Source organism: Lepidochelys olivacea (genome assembly GCF_965140295.1).
Source record: "Lepidochelys olivacea isolate rLepOli2 genome assembly, chromosome: 14".
In the NCBI taxonomy this organism is placed as follows: Eukaryota; Metazoa; Chordata; order Testudines; family Cheloniidae; genus Lepidochelys; species Lepidochelys olivacea.
This window is the reverse complement of record NC_140424.1, coordinates 9,262,929-9,288,145: the sequence shown is the minus strand read 5'-3', so window position 1 is coordinate 9,288,145 and position 25,217 is coordinate 9,262,929. Positions and strand designations below refer to the sequence as shown.

General features: G+C 38.8%; 1 protein-coding gene across 4 annotated transcripts in view; it reads left to right on the top strand.

Annotated features, from left to right (window-relative positions):
* The window catches only part of RHOT1 (ras homolog family member T1), a 44,563-nt gene that overhangs the window by 4,681 nt on the left and 14,665 nt on the right, over window positions 1-25,217 (top strand). For all 4 annotated transcript variants that reach the window (XM_084648133.1, XM_084648134.1, XM_084648136.1 and 1 more), the window contains exons 2-14: window positions 4,243-4,301; window positions 7,494-7,575; window positions 9,965-10,008; window positions 11,328-11,381; window positions 11,889-11,941; window positions 13,017-13,125; window positions 13,467-13,568; window positions 16,558-16,656; window positions 18,046-18,154; window positions 19,117-19,237; window positions 21,067-21,151; window positions 22,446-22,591; window positions 24,893-24,993. In XM_084648133.1, coding sequence (XP_084504259.1) covers window positions 4,243-4,301; window positions 7,494-7,575; window positions 9,965-10,008; window positions 11,328-11,381; window positions 11,889-11,941; window positions 13,017-13,125; window positions 13,467-13,568; window positions 16,558-16,656; window positions 18,046-18,154; window positions 19,117-19,237; window positions 21,067-21,151; window positions 22,446-22,591; window positions 24,893-24,993 — 1,164 coding nt within the window. The remainder of the gene's footprint in view (window positions 1-4,242; window positions 4,302-7,493; window positions 7,576-9,964; window positions 10,009-11,327; window positions 11,382-11,888; window positions 11,942-13,016; window positions 13,126-13,466; window positions 13,569-16,557; window positions 16,657-18,045; window positions 18,155-19,116; window positions 19,238-21,066; window positions 21,152-22,445; window positions 22,592-24,892; window positions 24,994-25,217) is intronic.

Below are 25,217 nucleotides of genomic sequence, written 5' to 3'. Positions count from 1 at the left end.
AGGGATTGATTGTCAGAGCTTGAAACATTTGCTAAACATCTACTAGCTGGAAGTAGAAAATGGCAAGTAGACCTGCCATCCCAAGCTGTTGGGAAGGGATGAGCTTTCTTCTAGTGTCCTGCCTTTGGTTCGTGCTTGAGAGTTCCTGCTAACCAAACCTGGTACCAAATACGGAGTTTGATAAATTTGAAACTCCACCTTCTTGCTGTAGAAGAAGGAACTGTCTCTCTCTTGCCTGGCAGCTACAAGAGGAGGAAGATGAGTCCTCACTTCTACCCCTTTTCCAGGCTGCTGAAGAGCTTTTCAACTGTGTACATCTCACTCAGCCTCCAGGTTTTGTGCCCTCTCGCTTAATGAGTAATTCCATTGCCTGCATTTGTTGCTGCAAAGAACTTTCCCAACTAGGACTGGTATAATACTGTGAAGCTGAACAGGGTCTTGTTAATTTCCTCCTTTGACAGCTTGGCAAAGCAATGAACAGAAGCAGAGGCACTGATGCAATCTGTCTGCAGACTCAGGAAGATGACATTGTGTCTGTTTATGCTTGGACCAGATTTGGCAGGTTTATGTTTGGAAGGCTATCTTTGCAATAAAAAGAACTAGACACTTTTTAAAAAACATGAAAGTGCAAAGCCTGCAGATATTAAAGATTCAGTTTCACCCACTTGCCAGAGCAAATATCTTGCTCAGTTAGAGCAAATTGGTGACAGCATCAAGTCCTGGTGACAGCATCAATAATGCAACGAGGGAATACATAATAGAATAGTTCTTTTCTGTTCAGTTTCTTATATCATGCTCATCACCATCGTATCTGAGCATCCTCCAAAGATAAAACTAATATAATGACTAACATGTCTGGAGTGGTCTCTCATTTCCACTTCTCCAAGGAGCAAATTGTTCATATTTCCAAAGGTAGTATAAATAGCATATAATCCAGAATTAAGTATCGTAGTATGGTACATTGAACAGGAGGATCAGTAATAGTAATGCATAGTTCGAGATAAAAAGATGAGATTTTCTATCTTTGTTTTTCAGTTTTTGCTAGAAAGGTGTAATTTGTCAGGTTCAGACTGAATCCGTTTTTGGGGTACATAAGGGATACTGTTCATTTTTTTTTCTTTCTGGAGCTCTGTCAAATATGCATCTTCATGCTCAAATGCTGCAGATTGTAATGACCGCTTACCTTAGCCGTCATGCTGCTTGGCTCTGTTGTGCTGGAAACAGCAGGTTTCTTCTGGAAATAGTACAACAAAGGGCAGGGGGTCCAATGACAATGGAAGGATTTTTTAAAATAAATCTTTAGCAGGATCCTAAAAATTGCCTACCCTTATTCAAGTGGTCCTAGTGGTCTTTTTGGGGTTACACTCGTGATTAAGGACTATTCATATGTGGGCACAGTATTGAATTCTTAATTAATTAACTTGTATCCTAAGAACAAATAGTTTATTGTCCCGCACATTGAACTACCTATAAATAAATTGTATGAATTTCACACAATATTTAGTTTTTAAAATTGAGAGCCTGCTAACGTTTTTCATTAATCTGTGACCACCTTGATTTTAATAAAAAGAAAAGGAGTACTTGTGGCACCTTAGAGACTAACCAATTTATCTGAGCATAAGCTTTCGTGAGCTACAGCTTACTTCATCGGATGCATACTGTGGAAACTGCAGAAGACATTATATACACAGAGACCATGAAACAATACCTCCTCCCACCCCACTCTCCTGCTGGTAATAGCTTATCTAAAGTGATCACTCTCCTTACAATGTGTATGATAATCAAGTAGGGCCATTTCCAGCACAAATCCAGGTTTTCTCACCCTCCGCTCCCCCCCCCCCCCACAGACTCACTCTTCTGCTGATAATAGCTTATCCAAAGTGACCACTCTCCTTACAATGTGTATGAAAATCAAGGTGGGCCATTTCCAGCACAAATCCAGGTTTTCTCAACCCCCCCCCCAAAAAAACAAACAAACAAAAAAAACCCACACACACACAGAAACTCGCTCTCCTGCTGGTAATAGCTTATCCAAAGTGACCACGCTCCCTACAATGTGCATGATAATTAAGGTGGGCCATTTCCAGCACAAATCCAGGTTTTCTCAACCCCCCCCCCCCCCCCCACAAAAAAAACCAACCAACCAAACAAAAAAAAACCACACACACAGAGAAACTCGCTCTCCTGCTGGTAATAGCTTATCCAAAGTGACCACGCTCCCTACAATGTGCATGATAATTAAGATGGGCCATTTCCAGCACAAATCCAGGTTTTCTCACCCCCACACCCCCATACACACACAAATTCACTCTCCTGCTGGTAACAGCCCATCCAAAGCGACCACTCTCCCCACAATGTGCACGATAATCAAGGTAATCATTGTAAGGAGAGTGATCGCTTTAGATAAGCTATTACCAGCAGGAGAGTGGGGTGGGAGGAGGTATTGTTTCATGGTCTCTGTGTATATAATGTCTTCTGCAGTTTCCACAGTATGCATCCGATGAAGTGAGCTGTAGCTCACGAAAGCTTATGCTCAAATAAATTGGTTAATCTCGAAGGTGCCACAAGTACTCTTTTTCTTTTTGCTATATCTCAGACACTTACTACAGTGATGGAAAGGATTTTTTGCCTCCTTAAGAGGCATTAGCTAGATTGACAGAAGAATTATTCTGTCACCTCGCTGTACCTACAGTGCGGGTTAGGTCGACCTAACTACATCACACAGAGCACAAAAACATTCACTGAGTGACGTAGCTAGGTCAACTCAAGTTTTAGGCATAGACCAAGCCTTAGTCCGTTGTTCTTAGTCCAGCAAGAGCCATGCCCTTTATCCCAAGGACAATAAGAGTCTGGGACTGAGGTGGAATCATCATGTCAAGAATAACTATAGTATAAAAGTAGGATAACATATGTGAGATTCCTAACCTCTGATCTATGGAGAACTGGCTGGTCAGATAGTACTCGCTTTCCTTATTTCCAACTGCAAAATTACATTAAAAGAAGCTAAAAATACATTAATCCTTTCATAATATTTATTATCAATGTAGTAATTGCTATAGTCCACTTTGTGAAAAAGTTTGGGGATCCTTGATATGTAATTATGCAACAGCATAATATTCTTTGGAGGACGATGCAAGTTCTTTTCAATAGCAGCCTTTGTAATGCTCTGTTACATGGTAGCTGGGTCTCCTTTGCTCCATCTTTATACAGTAATTACTAAAGGTCATGTCACTGATCACTTTAGAACATGGTACAACAGTAGCCTAGTTGATTAAAAAGTCAGCACAGAATCTAATCAGTAATCTGAGGGTCAGCTCTGATTTGCCTAGTAATAGCGTATGGTACTTGTTGGATTAAATATCCTCTTGTAATGAGCAGAATTTCTTTCTGAACTTTGAGAACCTCACTTCTTTTACCTGGATGAGTTGAGACTAATGATCATATACTTGCCTCTACTTAATGATTTCCTTGTGATGAAGCTAGCCATGTGAAACTACCAGGATCTTTTCATACCAGAATATTTAAGATAATGAGAAACCAGAGAAGCACAAAGTCAGCTAGAGTTAACTCTTCTTACCAGTATTTTTTTTTAACTATACATCAAAAGAGTGCTTAGTGTTTTGGCAAACATAGGGAAAAAAAAGTCCTATCTTCATGGAGTTTATAATCCAAGCTAGCTTCAGAAAGTGCTGCCTGTAAATGATTGCTCCCTGTAGTATATTCTTCACTGTCCAATCTGGTTTTATTGCAGACATCTCTGTCCTTTCATCTTTTTTTAATGGAGCTGTCACTTTCTTGTTACGTTCATTCTTTTCATCCCTTTCCTTCCTGAATTCTTGTGCTAAAGTAAATGTTCTGTATGCATGCCTAACTATTTTCAGAGGTGCTACATATTTGTAGTAATCTGAGGCTAAATTCTGCTCACCTTAATCATGTAAAGCTGGACAAGACAAACAAGATTTGGCGTTTTGTTCCCTTAGCTGAAAAGTTTAGGCATGTATTTGAAAACACATAGGAGACTGACCCATGTTTCTTTACCAGAAAGGTCCTTAAAGCAACCCTGTGAAGGAGCTGAGGACCCATGTTTAGATTTTATTAAGGAACATTTTTGTTAACATTTTAATATTGAAAGTTGTAAAATGTTTTTAAAATACTTCCCATCTTGAGATGGAACTGTAACTATTCAGTGTAGTAGAAGGTTAAAACAAATATTTTAATTCCATTATTTTTTCCCCTTCACAGCCAGAGTTGGAAAGACATCACTCATTATGTCTCTTGTCAGTGAAGAATTTCCAGAAGAGGTAGGACATCCCTATTTGTCCTCTAAATTGTGCTTCTCTGCTAGAAAAGCTACTTACCCTTCACAAAAATGTGCATGTAAATTAAAGTTAGTGAATTTGTAATTTTAAATCTATCAGTGGATTATTTTTTTTAAAATGTGGAGCTTTTATTATTAAAGTATTTAAAAGGGTGATTAAAGGTATTGCCTTCTTCTGGAAGAGTGACTTAAACTGATTAGAAACATTTCTGTATGGAGAACAGGAGTCATATTTAAGTTACTTATTTTTGCTCATTCTTTTCATATGCTTAATTGAATTCACACTTGTTCTTATTGATCCACGTACTCCTGAAGTGTTAGTCCTTTCAAAATTGTCAGAAAATAACATAGGTCAACAAAAGGGAATAATGGAGGAAAAGATGTTGAAGAAGAAGGGGGGGTAATCTCTCTGCCAGAAGGCATTACTTGTAAAAATGTGAGCATCTAATTATATAAATAAAGGTGAAGTGTTCAAAACTTATCAAGGTGTATAACCCTTGCAGTAGTAGTAAGGCAGTGTCTGTAATTCAGAATTACTTTGCATTGAGTTATTTTTTGAAGCATGTTTTCATAACCTGCAGATGTAAATAATTGTGTCTAAACCTTTTTCAGAAAAATGTAGAAATGGTTGGGTTTTATTTAGTTGGTTATGGACTGGATTATACTAAAACATTTATCAGGCTATTCCTTTGAAAAAGGCATCAGACAATAAAACTTGTAGTGTCTTATTGTTAACACTTGCTGGATTCCTTTTCTTGACATGGTGTTAGAGGAGAGATAGCTTACCTGTGTAAGTAAACATTTAAAGTTTGGAATGTGGGACTTGAAGCTGGCCTCATATATCATGAGTGTTCACTCTTTAAAACTGCAATGTTGTATTTCCTAATGTAAGGCAGTATATGTCTGAAGTCTATGAGCAAGGCTGCAAATGTTTTAAAATACTATTACATTACTGATGTCGCTATTGGGGCTTCTTGACATTGTTGCCCCTCTAAATGAATTGCATCACTACATGACCTTTTTGTCTTTATACAGTAGAGTCCACTTCAACAAGTGCCTTTTTAAAGGAAAATTTCATCTACACTTAGCATAGCAATCTGATTGCTGAAAACAGCAAAGATAATTTCAGACCTAACTGTATCATATATAACTCTTCAGAAGGACTTGCTGGAATCATGCATGTGTTTGTTATGCAGCTCAGAACTGTGTAGATGTGTCATTGGGGTCGTCAGGTGATGCCATAATCATGCTTGGTAGAAATGTGACTATGGTCTGCGGCTTCACACAAGGCCATTCTTTCAGCAGTCAGGCTTGTAAAAAGAACATAAAGATATGGAAGGACAGATTTGCCAAGCAAAAAATCTGGGCAGCTGGATGAATTTCCTGTAGACTTAAGATTGATATTACACCTTGGTGTTGTATTGTTAGGAAGGCAGTATGGATTAGTGGATGGAGCGCTGTACTGGGACTCAGGAAACCTGGTTTCTATTCCCAGTTCTGCCAGTGTCCTGCTGGGTGACCTTGGGTAGGTCACTTCACCTCTCCGTGCCTCAGGAGTCCCCATCTGTAAAATGGGATGATGAGACGTGCCTGCTTTGCAATCCATGAATGAAAAGCGCTATATAAGACAGATATATTATTTATTACCATGTTCCTGAATCTGGATGTAAATTACTATTTGGTAAATTGGGGAATAAATTACCTGTCATGGATGATGTACAAAATTTTTCAAAGCACTAATTTTCATGAGTATCATTTTTGAGCTCCCTGTAAACTTCTGTAGATGTAATATTTAGCAGAACCTATAAAGGAAAAGAGCCTGCCATGTTTTGTGACGTTTTGGGGAGAGAGCTTTAACTATTGCATGTCATCACTATTAGACAAGTTTCTCATACTTTGGAGAAGAAGAGTGGTTTTCATGGCTCCAGTTGCTTCATTCAGGTCAGTGGGAGTTTTGCCATTTACTTCAATGGGAGCAGGATCAGGCCTCATAGGTCATTTGTGCAAAAAGAATAGAAAAATTAAAATGAGATTTTTTGGCAGCACTTTTAATCTGGCATGTCCACACAGCCAAAAAAACCCCAAACAAACCTACAGCAGGGAGTTTCAGAGCCCTGGTCAACTGACTCAGGCTTGAGGAGCATGCACTGCGGGGCTTAAAAATAATAGTATAGAGGTTTGGGCACAGGCTGTAGCTTGGGCTCTGAATCCTACAAGAGGGGAGGGTCTCAGACCCCAGACTTAAGCCTTAGCTCGAACATCTACAGTATTGAGCCCTCCAGTGCGAGCCCTGGAATCCCAAGTCAGTTAAGCTGGGCTCTGAGACTTGCTGCCACAGGTCAGTTTTTGATGTGTAGTCATACCCTTAAGATATGTCTAACTGCAATAAAACACCCATTGCTGGCCCATGTCAACTGGCTTGGATTGTGGGGCTATAAATTTGCAGTCTAGATATTCGGGCTCAAGCTCTGGGACCCTCCCCCTCGCAGGGTCCTAGATGCCTGGGCTCCAGCCCAGAGTGGAACGTACACACTGAAATTTTATAGTTCTGCAGTCCGAGCCCCATGAGCCTGAGTCAGCTGACATGGGCCAGCCAAGTGAGTGTGTTGTTGCACTGTCAACTTACCCATAATGGCTAGTTTAGCGTAATGTCCTTAGAAATGGATGTGGAGATAATAGCAGAAATAAAGAAGAAACCAAAAATTTACCCATTCTACAGAATAGTATTACTTAAATGATATATTTAAGCTTAAGGCTTAATTGTTAAATATGGTATAATTGAACAACTTTTAAATGATTTACAATTTAGACAGCAGTTTATTTGTAGGGTGCCTTGCAATAATGCTGCTTCTAATATTTTGGGTCCGAGATTTACTTAAGCCTTCATTTGAAGTCTTTTCATAACAATGATATTCTGGCACAGCAATGCTTAGACTTGAAATTCGTCACACGGCAAATACAGTATAAAAAATGGCAGAGGCTTTAAGAACATAAAGAAAACAAACTTTGGTGAAAAATCTAACAAAATTAATAATCACTTCTATTTAAAGTTTCCTAATCCGTGGAAAAATTTATCTATGCTCTTTTTATAAACCATCATTAGATGTTCATTTACCTGCTTTACTGACTGTTTTTACAGAGGTTTTTCCTTCTTACTGTTTGTTTACAAATCAAGGTTCCTCCACGTGCAGAAGAAATCACCATCCCAGCTGATGTCACCCCTGAAAGAGTGCCAACACACATAGTGGATTATTCAGGTAGTGGTTCTATAGTACACATGGCTATATGACTTATTCTGATCCAGGATTGCTTTCCTGCGTCAGTAGCCTCATCAAAGCTTCCAGCTTATGCCAGTAGCTGGAAATAAAATTGTTATTTTAATGTAGGTTTTTTGAGGGTCAGTGTTGAGGTAGATTGACAGGGACTGATCCTGCAAACTCCACTCAGCCTAGTGCGTAGTGTTGTGGGTAGTCCCTCTGAAGTCAACAGTAGCAATGTTCTAATAAGGTCAGTGGGTGGTCTGATCATGGTAGTAAGTGTTTGCAGGGTCAGGCACAAGGCAACTAAATTCAGGGAGATCCAAAACTTCTCTCATCCCATTAAGTGAAGAAGTCACTAAAAATGTAAGCAACTTTTACACATTCTGTGTAATGTGCTATCTTGGCACAACAGGATGAGATGACAACATAGTTTAAACTTCTGTGAATTTCTTTACTCTTATTTTCATTCTTTTTAAAACGTTCCCATCTCGTCTGATGCTTGTTAAATAAATATTAATAGGCTGAATACTGAAATTGAATAGAAGGCATAAATAAATCCTACTGTTACCGAGCAGGCAGAAACTCAAGTCAACAGTTAAGTTTTATGCAATGCCTTAAAAGTTGTCAAACTCAGTCTCTGTTAGGCAATATAGAAAGCTATTCCAAGGTCAAGAACCCCTGAGGAAAACTCCCTTCAGACAAAGGCAGGGTGAGGCTGCATCAACAGATTTCCAACTGTTATGACTGCTCGGGTGACGTTAACTTTTTTTGTCAGTTTGTGTGTCAGTGTTAATTTTAATATTTCGTGTCCACTAATATTAGTACATATCTAGGTTTGTATGGTTTAAAAATCAGAGTAAGTCAAATATCGGAGTCTTTTTTTCCTTTTAGTCTCAATTATTTGGGAATGCTTGAGGTAATTCTACAGTTGACACGAGCCAATTCCTATGATAAATGTGATTTTAAATTATTATGTTAACTAAAGATCTTACTACCACCCTGTTTCAGGTTTGTCATGTGAACAGCAGTGGCAGTACGCTAGTCTTTCCTCTATTTGAAGACAGAGCCGTACTTTTCTCTCAGTAGCAAACACTTCCTCGGTGTTGTGATAAAGGAGAAGATCACTTTCTAGTAATTACCCCAAACTCTGCCCACAACACTTTTGAAGTTTGTCTCTTTGTGACATTCTTTACAAATGATTTTATAATTCCATCCCCTTTTGATGCTATCCTCAATTATTTTCCAGTTTTAGTACAAAGTATTTTATGACCACCTCCCCGGGGGTTTAGGATTAACTCTTGCACAGCCAAGAGTTTTCCATGTTGTTATATAAAATCTCTCAGACAGATATAGCAAAAGCTCTGATTTGCTAGGAATGCAGTGGAGCTAGTAAAATTATAGGCTCCAGGCTGGAACTGGCATTTGCTCACAAATTTCCAGTATGACCTTTAAAGCTGAATAATTGCACTGGCAAGAGAGACTCCCTCTGGAAAGCATCAAGGATTGGGTCTGCTACATTTTCTTCCATCCCCTTCTTGGGGTGCTCAACTGATGCTGTTGTTCTGAAATGTAAATTCCAGCATAAAACATGACATTGTAGAACAGGGGTGGCCAACCTGAGCCTGAGAAGGAGCCAGAATTTACCAATGGACATTGCCAAAGAGCCACAGTAATACATCAGCAGCCCCCCATCAGCTCCCCCACCCCAGCTCCCAGTGCCTCCTGCCCACCAGCAGCCCTGCCGATCAGCGCCTCCCCCTCCCTCCCTGCACCTCCCAATCAGCTGTTTTGTGGGGTGCAGGAGGCTTGGAGGGGGGAGAGGAGCGATGACATGGCAGGCTTAAGGAGGGCGCGGGAAGGGGTGGAGTGGGAGCAGGGCTTGTGGCAGAGCCAGGGTTGAGCAGTGAGCCCCAGCACATGGGAAAGTTGGCGACTGTAGCTCCACCCCCGGAGTCAGTGCCTGTACAAGGAGCCACATATTAACTTCTGAAGAGCTGCATGTGGCTCCAGAGCCCCAGGTTGGCCACCCCTGTTGTAGAACAACAGGATCAGTTTAGCACCCCAAGAAAATGGCAGAAAATGTAGCAGACCCAATCCCTGATGCATTCCAGAGGGAGCCTGTCTTGCCAGTGAAATTGTTCAGCTTTAAAATTCATACTGGAAATTTGTGTGCAAATGCCAGTTCCAGCCTGGTGGCAAGGGCATCAATTTCACTGCCTTTGCATTAGAAGCGTATTTTTGTTCCACACACTTAGCTAAAAATGATTAAAAATCAAAAGGGCCATTGCCAGGATGGCTGTACCTGGAATGAGTATTGTAAAATATTCTCTGGTTTAGTTCATGATTATATAGAATATTAATGGCATTTTTTTCCTGTTGCATGCAGAAGCAGAGCAAAGTGATGAGCAGCTTCACCATGAAATATCACAGGTAAGTGACAGTTTGTGATTAGCTAGAATCTACTTAGGCAGCTTGTGCTCCTTAATTTTCCTCTACTGTTTAAGAAACTTTTTAAAAAGTTTTTCACTCTAGAGAGCTTCTGGCTTGAATTATTGGAAGAGAGTCCTCCCATTCTTTTCTCTCAACACTTCCCCCACCTTCCTGTTAGAACCTTTTGTCACAGCAAAGCTTCCTCTGCTTGAGGAAGATTGGGTGCTCTTTGTTTTCTAGGAAATGCATCAGAGCTGTAATCACTATTAGTGAGAAAGGATTGCTTTGTCATAATTCAAATCATATACTCCTTTGAAGGTTGAGCGCTCTGCCTCTGCAGTGCTTCTGTATGGTAGAGAGAGGGGCAAACTCGTGACCTGGCAGTGGTAGAATGTGATATTGGCGAGTCTAGGTTGATCACAGTGAAGTATAGGTGGGATGGCAAAGCCCAAATCAAACTTAAATCTTCTTAATCTCTGAAAACTAGACAAACAGCTGTACCCACATAGCACCACCTCTCCTGGTTCCCATTTGTAATATTTGTCAGGGCCAGCCTTACACACAAACTGTTACGTGTGATGCTGTGCTTTCTGCATACCCATTGCAAATGGTCAGCTTTGCCTTTTCCACTTACTAGCATGCCCAGAGAAGATGGCAGCTCTCAGCACAATATTCCTCCCCTTTTGGCAATTTGGGTTCATGTTCCTGCTTGGCTGGTGGAAAGGGAGAAACCAGCTTTCTTTCAGACAGTCAACGAAGGGACTGACAGCATTTGCAGCAAAATGATCCCAGTGCCTGAAAAATCCTGTTAGCTTTTTTCCTGTCAACCTGTTGCAGTACCCTTATGAGTGAACTGCTGCAGTGGGGTGTTTGTGAAGTTACTAAGAATCCTTCATTTCCTGCCCTCACTGCTTTCTGAGCATTTTAAATGCACCTTTGTATATTCTATATATAGGCAGTTTTTTCATGTCCTTGGTGGGTAGCCAAACTCGAGAACTGCAGCTCTGGGACCAAGGAAAAATGGGTAATCTGTGACAGTTCAAATGTAGATGGCTTAGAAGTCTGTGCCACCATTGCCCTGGACTGTACCTCTGCAAAAAACTGATTTGGGCATTTCTTAATATTTTTCATTTCTCTGCTCTCTTCAGGCCATCAGTCCGACTCTAAATTGTATGAGCAAGCTAGGGGCACAAACACTGGCCAACAATGAAGCATTTTTTACTCTTTTGTTGTGATGTTGCTAGGTATGCTTTTTAACTGTTTGCTGTTCTAGGGAATCCACACATTCGGGATTCAATGGTTTCTCTTTTTTATTTTAGGCTAATGTAATTTGCATAGTATATGCTGTTAACAACAAGAATTCTATTGACAAGGTATGATGAAAACACCTTTTATAGTATCTAGCTGCTGTTCAAGATGTATCTCCTGTGACAGGGTACCTGAAGGCACAGTGAAAACTTTGTACTTAAATATTTAAAGTGCATAAAATCTCACTGGAAAATATTACATAGTGTGTAATCTACCAATAGTATTCTTTTTCTGGTGGTTCCCATCAATCGTCTCTTTTTCTTGTTTAACACTGACACCTCAGGGTTTTTTGTTGGGTGTACCATTTTCATAAACAAGGAGTACTGGATAAAATTCTCTTCTGAGCTTGTTAATGCCATGCAATAATCAGCTGGGAGTGTTGCTATCAGTCAGCTTATGCTTTTCCTTTTTAATTCCTACTCCCTCTTGGCCAAAAGTGGTGCTCCTGCCAACTCACAATAAGCCCAGAAAGCAAGAAACCAGGACCAGCCATGCTCAAGTTTATTGTATGCAATTTAGTCATATTAGTCGAAGTGTACATTTTCTTGGTAAGTGTTAATTTCTTGCTTTAGGTAACAAGCAGATGGATTCCTCTCATCAATGAAAGAACAGACAAAGATAGCAGGTATGTACTGAGAGGGAGGAAAAACATAAAATAGACCTAAATGTTAAGGTGATGGGGGTGGTTAAATTACATTGAGGGTCTTGTTCAGCCAAAAAAGACAGATGTGAAGTTAGTCTGAAGTAGTCTCATTGCCTACATTTTTTACAGATATTTTCAACTAGCAAGTGACTTTTTAATACATCAGATATGCTATTTTAAAAATGTCATTGATGACTTGCGCCATATATGTGAATGCCTTCCTAATTTTTCTGCTGTAATGGCCTACACGAGTTTTCTTCTGATACCAGTTAGACTAAGAGACAGTCCATGGCTTGATCACAGTGCTGTCTCCATGGGCAGGCTTCTGATTTATTCAGGCACCAGATATTTTAAGTTTTGTACAGATCTATGAAATGTTGTTGGAAGCTGAGAAATTAAAGGAGAGCTTTGAAGGAAGTTCCGTGACAAGCTAAGCATAGGAGACACAGCTTGTATTCTGAACTTCCTGCCTTTGGTTGGCTTAAGCCAGACCCTCATTTTTGTGTGTGAATTTCTGGTTTAGCTATTTTTAAAACAAAACCCAGAAGAAAAAAATCGTTTGTAAGAATGTTGTCCATTTATTGTCCGTGTCTGCTCTTTCTGAGTAATCATGAGCTACTTGGGGATCACTTGGAGTGCAATGTGGAAAATGATTATTTTTACCCAGTGGACCGGCTTTCATAGCTTTACAAGGGTAGTGCACTGTGCAGTAGGAATGTCTACAAAATATCCATATGAAATTGGGTGTTCCTGTGTATAATGGAAGCTTTATAAGTAATTAATCACACTGTTTAACTTTTCTAAAAAATCAAAAAACAAGTAGAGCACTTTGTGAGTTAAATGCTTGTCATATTCATTTGTTTGACACCGTTATGAAATAAACCTAAAACTGCTAATTTATTTTTGTTCCTGCTCTTTACCATTGGTGTCTAGTTATTCACAGAAACAACATAAATGCAAATTGTTTACTTCCTTTCTAGTAGAGTAAGTTGCCAAATAAAATAGATATTTTCAGCTCCCTCTCATTGTAAATCTCTGATAAATCTTATGTTTTCAGGCTTCCTCTTATATTGGTTGGAAACAAATCTGATCTAGTGGAATATAGCAGTATGGAGACCATCCTTCCCATTATGAACCAATACACAGAGATAGAAACTTGCGTAGAGGTATGCTCCTAAATTTTGGAATTCATTCTGAATGAATAACAAGTACCACATTGCTGCCAAGTTTATACTTTAACTTTTTCGATTGTACTAGTGATAGAGCAACTCAAAATGACTGCGTTGTTGTTGTTTGTATCGCAGTAGCGCTAAGAGGCTGCAACTGCGCTGGAGCTAGTCCCCGTTGAGCTAATCATTGCAAACACATAGGTCTCAATTTTTTTCAAAGGAGTACAGTATCCACTATTAAGGACCATATTTCCAAGAGTTCAGCTTCAATTTAGATACCCAAAGCAATAGTGAAATATTTAAGAGTTAACTAACTAATTTAAAGACTTATTTTTCAGTGTTCAGCCAAAAACTTGAAGAATATATCTGAGCTATTCTATTATGCACAGAAAGCTGTTTTACATCCTACAGGGCCTCTCTATTGTCCAGAGGAAAAAGAGGTACTTTATTTCTTTTTAAACGAATATATGTGTAGTAGTAGTAATCTTCGTTTTGCCAAACCCTTTTCAGAAGACAATTACATTAAAATAGTAAAATATTTTTCCCTTCTTGCTTTTTATGCTACTTCCACCCCAGTAGATTTTTTTCTTGTTTCATTATTTCTGTCTAAGTGTCAGTCATCATGTGCCAGCTCCGTTATGCCTATAGTCTGTGACATTAATCAGAGCCGTGACTTTAACTAAGTCCTGGGGGGAGAATGTTGCAGGATGTTCATTTTACTTCACAATTAATTACGTGTACAAACAATTGCAAATTGATTTTCAGATTTGATTTGGTCCTGGTTGTACAGTTATGCCAAATGTAATCTGATATAATCTGGTTCCAGATTCTTTCTCCATGAACGCAGATGTAAATTCTAAGTAACTCTGTTTACTGCAATGTAGTTACTCCAGATTTACTCCAGTGTAATGGAAAGCAGAATTATTTCAGAGCACTCTTGTGAGATTTTGACAAGAGAGCTTCAAGATGAGTGCATGTTTTTTCTAGTGTTACAGTAACAGCCATAGCTAGTTTCTTAGTGCACAAGGAAACTGATTAAATGAATTACCTGGGTGCATGTGGATTTTTGTAGTAATAATAATATAGGTTGCAATTAATAGAGGCGCTGAATTTATCACTTATTGTGCATTGTCACTTCATCTTGAACAGTGGGGAAAGCCACTTCAGTCTCCAACGTTGAGTAAAAGAAAGCCACAAAATAATCGCAGCTTGACTTTGCACGTCCTGATTTTGCCTGGTGCTATTGTGTCATGACATTGTATCACCACAGTGCAATTAGTGTTGTCATCCCTTTTCTTTCTCCCTCTTTCTTCACCATTTTGTGGCTGGTAGTTGGAGAAGAGTTTTCTCTCTTCTCTTTTTTCCCCTCACCATCTTATTTATTAAAAAGAAAAGGAGTACTTGTGGCACCTTAGAGACTAACCAATTTATTTGAGCATGAGCTTTCATGAGCTACAGCTCACTTCATCGGATGCATACCGTGGAAGCTGCAGAAGACATTATATATACACACAGAGACCATGAAACAATACCTCCTCCCACCCCACTGTCCTGCTCGTAATAGCTTATCTAAAGTGATCATCAAGTTGGGCCATTTCCAGCACAAATCCAGGTATTTGTTCTGGAAATGGCCCAACTTGATGATCACTTTAGATAAGCTATTACCAGCAGGACAGTGGGGTGGGAGGAGGTATTGTTTCATGGTCTCTGTGTGTATATAATGTCTTCTGCAGCTTCCACGGTATGCATCCGATGAAGTGAGCTGTAGCTCACGAAAGCTCATGCTCAAATAAATTGGTTAGTCTCTAAGGTGCCACAAGTACTCCTTTTCTTTTTGCGAATACAGACTAACACGGCTGTTACTCTGAAACCATCTTATTTATTGGGAGGGAATTCCCTCTCTTTCTTTTTTCTCTCTCACTGGGGGCAAACTCATCAGCTTTTCCTCTCCCATGCTGTTGGTCCATATGCTCAGTACTTTGTCTAATAGATGAGACAAGAGAGTTAAAATTACTGTGCTTGGCCCCAGGGCTCTTCCTGATACCTTGCCTAAACCAGTTAAACATGGATCAAGTGCCTGTTCAATAACGGTTCACTGTAGCCCTAGAGCCATTGAATTTAATTTTTTTGTGTGTGGAATGTCCATTTAAGATGCCTTATTAGATTTATCTTCATTGATAGGCAGAAGATTGTTCTCTAGTCTGATCAAATAAATAGGCTTTAATCTTAGAATTAGAAGTAGAATCATAGAAACACATGGCTGGAAGGGACCTTAAGTGGTCATCTAGTCCATCCTGTAGTGCTGAGGTAGGATTAAGAATACCTAGACCATCTATGACATGTGTTTGTTTAACATGTTCTTAAAAACCTTCAGTGACAGGGATTCCTCAGCCTCCCTTGGAAGTCTGTTCCAGTGCTTAACCATCCTTCTAACTAGAAAGTTTTTCTTAATATCCAACCTAAATCTCCATTGCTGCTGATTAGTCCAATTACTTCTTGTTGTATATTCAGTGGACACTGAGAAACACTGATCACCATCCTTTTTATAACAGCCTTTAACATATTTGAAGACTATTATCAGGTTTCCCCCTCAGTCTTCTTTGCTCAAGACTAAACATGCCCAGTACTTTCAATCTTTCCTCATAGGTCATATTTTCTAAACCTCTTATTTTTGTTGCTCTCTTATGGATTAATGTATTATCTTAAAATGTAAATATTTTAAAAGGTGATCATACAGGAGCTGAGCAAGGGCATAATAGTCTAATGCAGTGGTTTTTAACCTTTTTTCATTTGCGTCAATTATTTGACTAATTTTTGGTTCTTTTTTTTTCAAATGGAGGCGTGGATGCCTTTGGAAATCTTAGACATGGTCTGCGGACTGCAGGTTGAAAACCACTGTGCTATGGTAACAATGACCTTTCATAGTCTGCAGACAAGAAGTTTAAAACCACTTGTCTAATGCACCTCAATGTATATTAGGAAAGGCTAGGGAAAATTATTTTCTTCAAATTTGTGTCAACAAATTAGTTTTTAAAAACTTTTTACATCACAATAAAGCAACAAATACAGAGAACTATTTTTGGATATTTGTGTTTTTGGATACTTTTGGATTGTTCAGCCTGCAAAGATAGATTCAAGATTTTATATAATTGAATTTAAGGAAGTTTAATATCAAAATGGACTTTTTTGTAATCTTTTTCTGAATAGAAGTTTACTGGTGCCGGGTTTTGTTGGTTGTTTCTTATATTTATTAATTTTCTAGGTGCCCATTCTGAAAATCTAAAACAAAACATACATTAAATTGCCAATATCTATTTGAATTCTGTTTGGTGCTGTCTTGTGGTATTAGTGTGATTATTCTCATCTTCAAGCCAAAATAAAGTGAATTTTCCTGTGAAAGTGGGTCCTAATTTCTCTCTTGATCTATAGATGAAACCTGCCTGTATAAAAGCTCTGACTCGTATCTTCAGAATCTCTGATCAGGATAATGATGGCACTCTCAGTGATGCAGAGCTCAACTTCTTTCAGGTAGGTCCCTACTATTTTTTTTTAATCACCCCCTATTTTCTCCATACCTAGTATATGGTAGCTCAGCTCTAAAATGCTATCAAAACAAGCTGAGGTGACTGGTAACCTTTGGATACCAATTTTTAATTGTTAAACTGTTCACTGGCTAGATCGGGGTAGGCAATCTATGGCACGCGTACCAAAGGTGGCATACGAGCTGATTTTCAGTGGCACTCACACTGCCGGGGGGGCTCTGCATTTTAATTTAATTTTAAATGAAGCTTGTTAAACATTTTAAAAACCTTATTTACTTTACATACAACAATAGTTTAGTTATAGATTATAGACTTATAGAAAGAGACCTTCTTAAACGTTAAAATGTATTACTGGCACGCGAAACCTTAAATTAGAGTGAATAAATGAAGACTCGGCACACCACTTCTGAAAGGTTGCCGACCGCTGGGCTAGATTGTGCCTTTTAAGGCACTGCTCTGTGCTTGGGGACTGGAGGCTGACTTGACCGAAATTTCCTTGAGTTACAGGGGAGCCAGTACAATGGGCACTGTATCACATAGCAAATAGGTGCATTATGTACTATCCTTCCTGCTGATGTGGATTTAGGGAAGGCTGTGTTCCCCTTGGGAAACTATTACCATCTTCAGTGTCTCCACTGGGATTGTACTTTTAGTCCTGTGTGTTGGATGGCGGAAGTCTCTTTCCATGCTCCCACTGGGTAGTGCAAAATCTTGCCCTATATAAATCATCTTTGTATTGTTGATGCCCATAACAGATACTGGGCCTCATTCTCCTTGAATGCTGGTGTAAAATCAGGAGTAATTCCGCTGGAGTGAGATGAAAATCAGGTCTAACATTTCAGATATCGAACTACATTTAACCTTAAGTATTAGAGCTAAGAAATGGAATGCAGAGTTGAAGCTTCTCCTCAAACCTGAATTCACATTATTGTGGCTAGCTATTGCTAAGATTGTAATTCAGTTGAATATCCTGCCTTTTTTCCGTTTAAATTTGCAACACTTTTCTTGAAAAACGAAAAAGGGTTTTTCTACATCCCTACCTCTACTGATTAGTGTGGGTTTAAATACAATTTCGAGGTTCCCCAGTATTGCATTTATGTTTCTTTAAACACCTGTTCCTCTCTAGGTGGCTGTGATTCTTTAACAGTCTTGAAAACTGAAGCAAATAATAGATACCCTGTCCTGTTCTGCTCTTTTGTGGGAGCAGTACCAACGAGCAAGGAACTGTCCTGCCTGCTCTGCTTTAATTTAGAGTTTGCTTGGATTGCCCCTACCACTAAATTAGCATAGCGTTTAGGGCTGTACTTTGAGTAGGATATGCTGTATGATTGACTTAGTATCAGTGTTTCTAATATGCCTTTTCCTTGTTTGTTAGAGAATTTGTTTTAATACTCCACTAGCGCCTCAAGCATTGGAAGATGTAAAGAATGTAGTCAGAAAAAATCTAAGTGATGGAGTTGCTGATAATGGATTAACATTAAAAGGTAGGTATTGTTTGAAGAGAGACATTTAAAGTTGATACAAGATAGAAGTCCATGTGTAATCTGTTGTTAAAGGAGGAAAAAGGGGTTGAAATACGATTTCAGTTTCTTGCTCCCTTGGCAACAAGAGCTGGTCATAACTTGGCTGTGGCATGGGATAAACTGAGGAATAATCGGGGAGAAGGAAATGGTGTTCCAGTGGAGAATGCTTAAGGGACCAAAATGTCTGAATTAAGTGTGCTGATTCAAATAAATTCTCTCTTGGGCAAATTCTATAGTTTCCATTTAGAGTAGGCTCTTTGTTTAGTTTCACCAGAGGGAGCCCTACCATAGATAAAGCATTGGTTCCCACTAGCATTCTAGTGACTGCTGTGTAGATCTGTTTGGAGCAAGCTGTAAAAATTAAAGGCAATATCTTTTCTACTACTTGTGGGAGCTGCAACTGTGAAACCAAAAGTGAGAAATTGTAGGGGGAAAAGCCTAATCTATACGCAGCCTTAATAAATCATGTGTGGATTGAACTGGAGGAGTAATCTCAGTTTTTAGTAAAACAGGGAAAGTACTTAAGCAATTATCCTTGAATTTTGGTGTAGCAAAACTAATACATGCTTCTGTGAAACTACTGTAGAAGGTTGTCATTCTTTGTATGTTTAATGGAGACTATATAAAAATTTTTAGCATGATACAAATTAAAACCAGCCTTGTAATAAAAATGCTGGGGCTAACACTTAGGAAACAAATTTTAAGAAAATAATTATTTTGGCGATCCGATTATAGAAGTATTATAATTGTACAAATTGAAGGTACAGAAAATGTCATGTATTCATTAAGATTTTATATATCCTGCACTATGCTTTTATGTGTGTGTATTTTGTTCACCCAATTTAAAAAAAACAACCACTCTCAATGTAAATGTTAAATGTTTGAAAGCCTTCATAGTCTTAAGAATTATCATTTAATTTCAGGTTTTCTTTTTCTACATACACTTTTTATTCAGCGAGGAAGACATGAAACTACTTGGACAGTATTACGCCGCTTTGGATATGATGATGACCTAGAGCTCACACCAGAGTATTTGTTTCCTCCGTATGTTTCAGTTGTTAATTTTCACCTATTTATATAGAATTTGTATGTCATGCCTTCGGATTGCTAAATCAACTACTTACTATACATACACAGCTCCCAACTTTGTCAGCAATATTTACATTAACACATTATGGAGTATATAGTATATAATAATCTCTTGATGTATGTGTCACTTCAATTATGCATGTGCATTAAAGGCCTACACCAGTGCCCACAGAAATAAATGGAAGTTCTTTCCAATAACTTCCTTGAGTGTTGGATCAGACTTGGAGCAGAATAATACCATTTTATACAGAGAGAGTAGAAGAATAAAGGAATTCCAATTTCGGTGTGTTAGCAGAAATGTCTAAACTTAGGTTTCATAGTGTCACCTAGTTTTCACTGTGGGTTGCGTATGGAGAGCAGAGGGACAAGGGATTTGCAATACCAGATCAGACTCTGTTCATTTCACTTCAGAATACTGTCCCTGGCAGAGGTCCATATCTCATTCTTAAGAGGAAAGCAAACTTTTGTCCCTCATAATGCCAATTGTGCAATAGGAGTCAGATTGCGGAAGAAGGAAATTTCTTCCCTGAACACTACAATTGGTTTATGACCAGAACATGGGACTTAATTATCCTTTGTCCAGCTATGACAGAAGGAGGACAGGAGACACTGGATGTGGTTTGATTAGGCCACTATTTTATTCCTAAATGTCAGGGAGTACCTAGCAGATAAAAGTGTGCAGTGCAAGTAATTCCATAATCATTTACATGTACTTGGTGGTGGAGGAGGAGGCGGCTGTCCATCTTCCCCCTTCACCCATCTCAGTACCCAGCCAACTTGCTGCTTGGACCTTACCCCCACCCCTTGAATGAGGGTTAAGGGGAACTGTAAATGGGGGGCAGGTTCCTTGCCGTACCAGTCATCGGAGCCCCAAGTCCCCCATTTCCATATTCCTTTTAAGGAATATCTCCTTTAAATCCTTTACCAATCCATTTTATCTGATCACCATATCCCTTCCCAACGGAGTAACTGCACTGGACATCCGCCCCACACTTACACAGTGAGTTGTGACATGATAGCCTAACTCCCGTTTCATGTTTGCCCCAACTAAGCCCCTAGCCATTGTGGAGAAGAGGGAGAAAAAAAAACCCTCTTGCCTTGGCCAGTGTGGTGGTGAGGGAAAAAATTCCTTCCCAGTCCCCCGAGAAAGGAGCGACTAGTGTAATGCCCACCATTGATCATGACAAAACCTGGTATTTAACTATGGCCATTGGTAGAAGGGTGGGTGCTGCTCTACCTGGTCCAGGTAAAAGAGGGCTTTTCCTGCAGAGGCATAGGCCTAAATAGTCTCCCCTCTCTTCTGGTCATCTGGGGGGGATAGATCAGTGTCCCTGCTGACCTGGTTTGAAGCTGCCCTTCCTATAAGCCAGCCAATAGCCCCAACTGCTTAATATGCGGTGAAGTCATTCTCTTACCATGCATAGTTACAAGTGAGATAGTTATAAAACTGTCCAGCTCTTTTTATGGCATTTAACTCCTTTAGGATGAGATTTTCAGAGGCTCTTAAGGGAATTAGGTGCTTAATTCCCTTATTTTCTTTTGACTATACCATCCTTATCTTTTTCATAGAATGCTGCTGATATTCCTGTTATATCTGAAAGTGCCTTATATTACAGATGATTTTAGAACTCCTAGTAAACAGTGCTTGCTGTGTTTTCAGTGAAACAGAAAAGGAGCTGATTGCAAAATCAAAACCACTAAATGCTATTTTCATGTTTATTTCTTGGAAGAATTACATTATTTATTATCTGACTAATTTTTGTTTCTTTTTTTTAAATAAACAGGCTAAAAATTCCTTCTGACTGCACAACAGAATTGAATCACCATGTGTATTTGTTTCTCCAAAGCACGTTTGATAAGCATGATTTGGTAAGCTTTTAGTCTGACTTAAGTGGTGCTTGTATAATGTTTTAATTGCTCTCTAAATCTTAACTCTGACTTGATCAGTACAACGGGATGTTTATCAACAAAATCCAACCCCTGATGTCCAGCAGTCTTTTTTACCTTCTATTAGGATTGGATTGAAGTTTATGAAGCTGAACCAATTTTATTTTTCAAACTCAAAGAAATAATTAGGAGTCAATATTCATCTTTAATGTGGCACAGGAAACTAAATCAATGCTTTTATATTGGGAGAGCCATCTTCCTTGTGTTTAAATTGTTCTGTGAGCCAACCAGGTAACATTAGTACCCTACTCCATATAAAGTCTATACATGATGTCAGTTTATCTCCTACCTGGAACTAGGCTTTGTTAGCTCAAGTAACAAAAGAATAAAACTCAGCCTAAGCTTTCTGTGGAAGCCTGGCAATTCCTAGGGTTTCCTGTAGGGCTTCCCTGTTTCTTCTTCCAGTTTTCTTGGACCAAGGATCATGCTTCCCTCTGCTTTTGGAGTTGAATGGCCAGCACTGGTTACAGTGTGGCAGCAGTTCTGTGAGGGTTCTGACTCCTGATAGGTTGAGTCAACAGAACAGCTCTTCCCTATGCAGGGTCAGATTCTGCTACCCTTTTAAATGTTGCATTGATCAGTGATATTCCTAAACCAGGAAAAATGTTCTTACCATGTTATGAAATTGTATTTAAAATCATATTTATTTTACACTCACAGTCAAGAATGCTAGAAATGACAAATGCCTATGTAGGAATAAAGATTGAATAAGGCTTTAACAAGAGAGTCAATGTTTTGGGAGTTTGGGCTTATTCTCCATTTTATGTATTCAGATTCTTAATTTGAAGGAACGGTTGTGACCCTTTCTTGTCTGTCTGAGGCCTGTTCTGCACTAGAAACGTTTGTCGCATAGGGATGCAATTTTTCTTTTAAACAACACTTTTATACCAGCAAAAGCCCCAGGGTAGATGCAGTTACACCAGCAAAAAAGTGTTTTTGTCTATATAACTTATTTTGTTAAGGAAAATGTATAAGTTATACCAGCAGAAGCACTCATACGCCAGTATACGCAGCTGGTATGTTTACCCTTTCTAGCGTATACAAGTCCTGAGAATCCTTTTTTAAAACTGGTTATCCACCTGTTGTAAGAAAATCCTTATGGAATGAATGCTGCACAGGCCATTCAAATCCCATGCAAGAAATACTTTCCTTTTGCAAGTACGTTTTGATGAGAATATTATTAGTATCTGATGTATAACTATGTGCATATTTCTAGGATAGAGATTGTGCTTTGTCCCCTGATGAACTCAAAGATTTGTTCAAAGTCTTCCCTTATATACCATGGGGACCTGATGTCAACAACACAGTTTGTACAAATGAAAGGGGATGGATAACATACCAGGGGTTTCTTTCTCAGTGGACGTAAGTACGGTACATTATATGTTGCTGTTGCCCAGGAGTTACATTAGGACCTTACAATGGCCTTACATTAGGACTTCATGTGATGTAATAACCTATTTCATTGCACATTTATCTGCGTAGTTCTAAATATGCTATGCAAATCTTTTGTTTAAAAAAGTTAATAGTAAATCTAGTGAGGTAACTGAAAAAATCAGTCGCGTTTAACATTTTTTGATGAATGTTGTCAGAGCGATCTACTTCTCTGAATGCTTTTAAATAACTATGCTAATTGACATGCCACAGTTTTACAGTATGATTTAGTTATCAATCAGATCTAATCAACTATATAGATAGCACCGACAGTGTTGCTGCTTAAACGTTTATAGCAAATGTGATGCCAAAACTGTGGAGATCTGTTTAACAGATGAGTTCCTGAGACTGCTGTAACCGTATTCAGAGAAGAGATTGTAATTCTCAGAGTTAGACACACAGCTCTTGTTTTAAAGGGAATAAGAAAGACTATTGCTATTGAGACTGCAGAACTAAGTTACTTGCTCAGTAAAACGTCCTTTCCATTTATGAAACCATGCTTTATTTGGAGCCAGAGGTTCTCGCTGAAATGCCGTGATGAAGTTTGTTTACTCCCTCAATGAGGTTTAGTCTGCATTATAAAGTTGTTGCACACGTTTGGCTCAGCTACCAGTGTTCCCAGGAGAGGCGTGCTGACTTAATGTGAATAGAGGTTGAATTACCTTGTACTCTGGAGAGAATGGTAGTTCCTCAGTAAGCTGGAGGTTGTTCTCCAGTAGGGCTTTCAGAGAAGTTCACATTATTTTTTTTGGCTGACTCCTTTTTGTTTGTTGTTTTGGAAACTTGCAGTACATTTTCCAGAACTTTTATGTCTGTCATGTTTACATAACTGACTTGTAGAGAAATTCACTTAAATATCTATTGCTGATTTCATGGTGCTCTGCTAGTTCAGTAGCAGATGAATATCGCTGACTAGAGCCAGGTGTAGCATGGAAAGCATGTACAAGCTTCTCCATACTGCTCAGTCAACACAAATCAATCCTGATCTCCAGCATCTTGACTATACCAGTCTTAGTCTTTTTATCCTCCTAACCCACCTCTGCCAATGTATTTCCATTCACCTGGATCCTGTCACTTGCTTGTCTAATCCTGAGCCTCTCCTATCCAAACATTTACCAGTCACATTAAATTACATGGTGTGGTTTTTATATGAGCATCCATGCTTAAAGGGGATAATCTGAAATCACTAAATTTCTTCTTACTTGACCTACATAGGATTGAAACATAGGTCTCCAGAAATACTAACTTTCTGTACCAACCAGCCATTGTCACAAGAATATTTAAGGGATGTATATTATTTTTGGATTTTGTCAATCCCGCTGTCCTTAGTTCATTTGAGATCATTGATAATGGAGCCCCCCAGAATCCAGTTTGTTTGATTTACATAATTGCTAAATCAAATGTAACCATGTACTTGCTATGTAATTAATGCATACTTTACCAGTATATCACCTATGAGAGAATGTTTGATATCTATCTAAGAAAAGCTATTGGGTGATTCCATTTCAGGTACCCCTTAAGTTTCTTTTGAATGCGGCAAAGCACTTTAGAGAACTAACATGTAGGAACAGTATTGAGGACATTCACTATAAGATCCCATTTTAAAGCTTTCTGTTGAAGATCTGCTATTATGTAGAAAGGAAGAAAGCCAAAATGTTGAAGAATTGACCAAAGCAGTAGAGCTTTTGGAGCCACTGTGTGGCCTGCTGCTCAGAGAACTACAGGCTGTTCTGGAATTTGGGCAGTGTCCAATGATCATGGCTTCAGGACTCTCACCAGATTTTGGAAATCTGCCTGAAGTAGTATGATTATTGAGTCATTAATTGTCACCCTCTCAATAGTTAGTCAGTATTTTCTCTATATATACCTCCTGTAAACATTAAAGATGTTGCTGTCCTCTGTTTGCTTTCCTCTTGACAGTGAGTTGGGAATACAAGGGAGGAGCAATCACATTCATTTTGTGTTGTGAAAAGCATTGTATAGGTTGTCAGCATGGGTGGTTTGATCTTAGCAGGGGCTGCCCCCATAGTATAATGGGTTCATTATATTAATAAAACTAGGGCCATTTAACTTTAAAACGTGTGTTCTCATCACTGGATGGCACCAGAACACTCTGCTTTTGCCAGATGTAATACATAGGGCACAAGTACTTTTAATAGAAATCTGGAATGGTGGATGTTGGCAATTTAGGAATGATTGTTTTGGGATTTTTTCCCCTCTTTTTTTCCTTAGACTAACTACATATTTAGATGTACAGCGCTGCCTGGAGTACTTGGGCTATTTAGGCTATTCAATACTGACAGAGCAAGAGTCTCAAGCATCAGCAATTACAGGTAAGTATCTGAAATGCTGTTAATACAGTTTGGGAGCTTATTTTAAAAGATCAGTTTCATACATCCAATTGCCAAGCTGTAAATTGAGTTTAAATGAAATGTTCTGTGTGTTTTTTTCTCCTTTCTGCTTAGAACACAGACATATTTTGAAAAGGAATAATATCCTGGAGAGCATTCTAGTTTGTTTATAAAAGTAAAAAAGTATATATGTAAAAGATTATGAC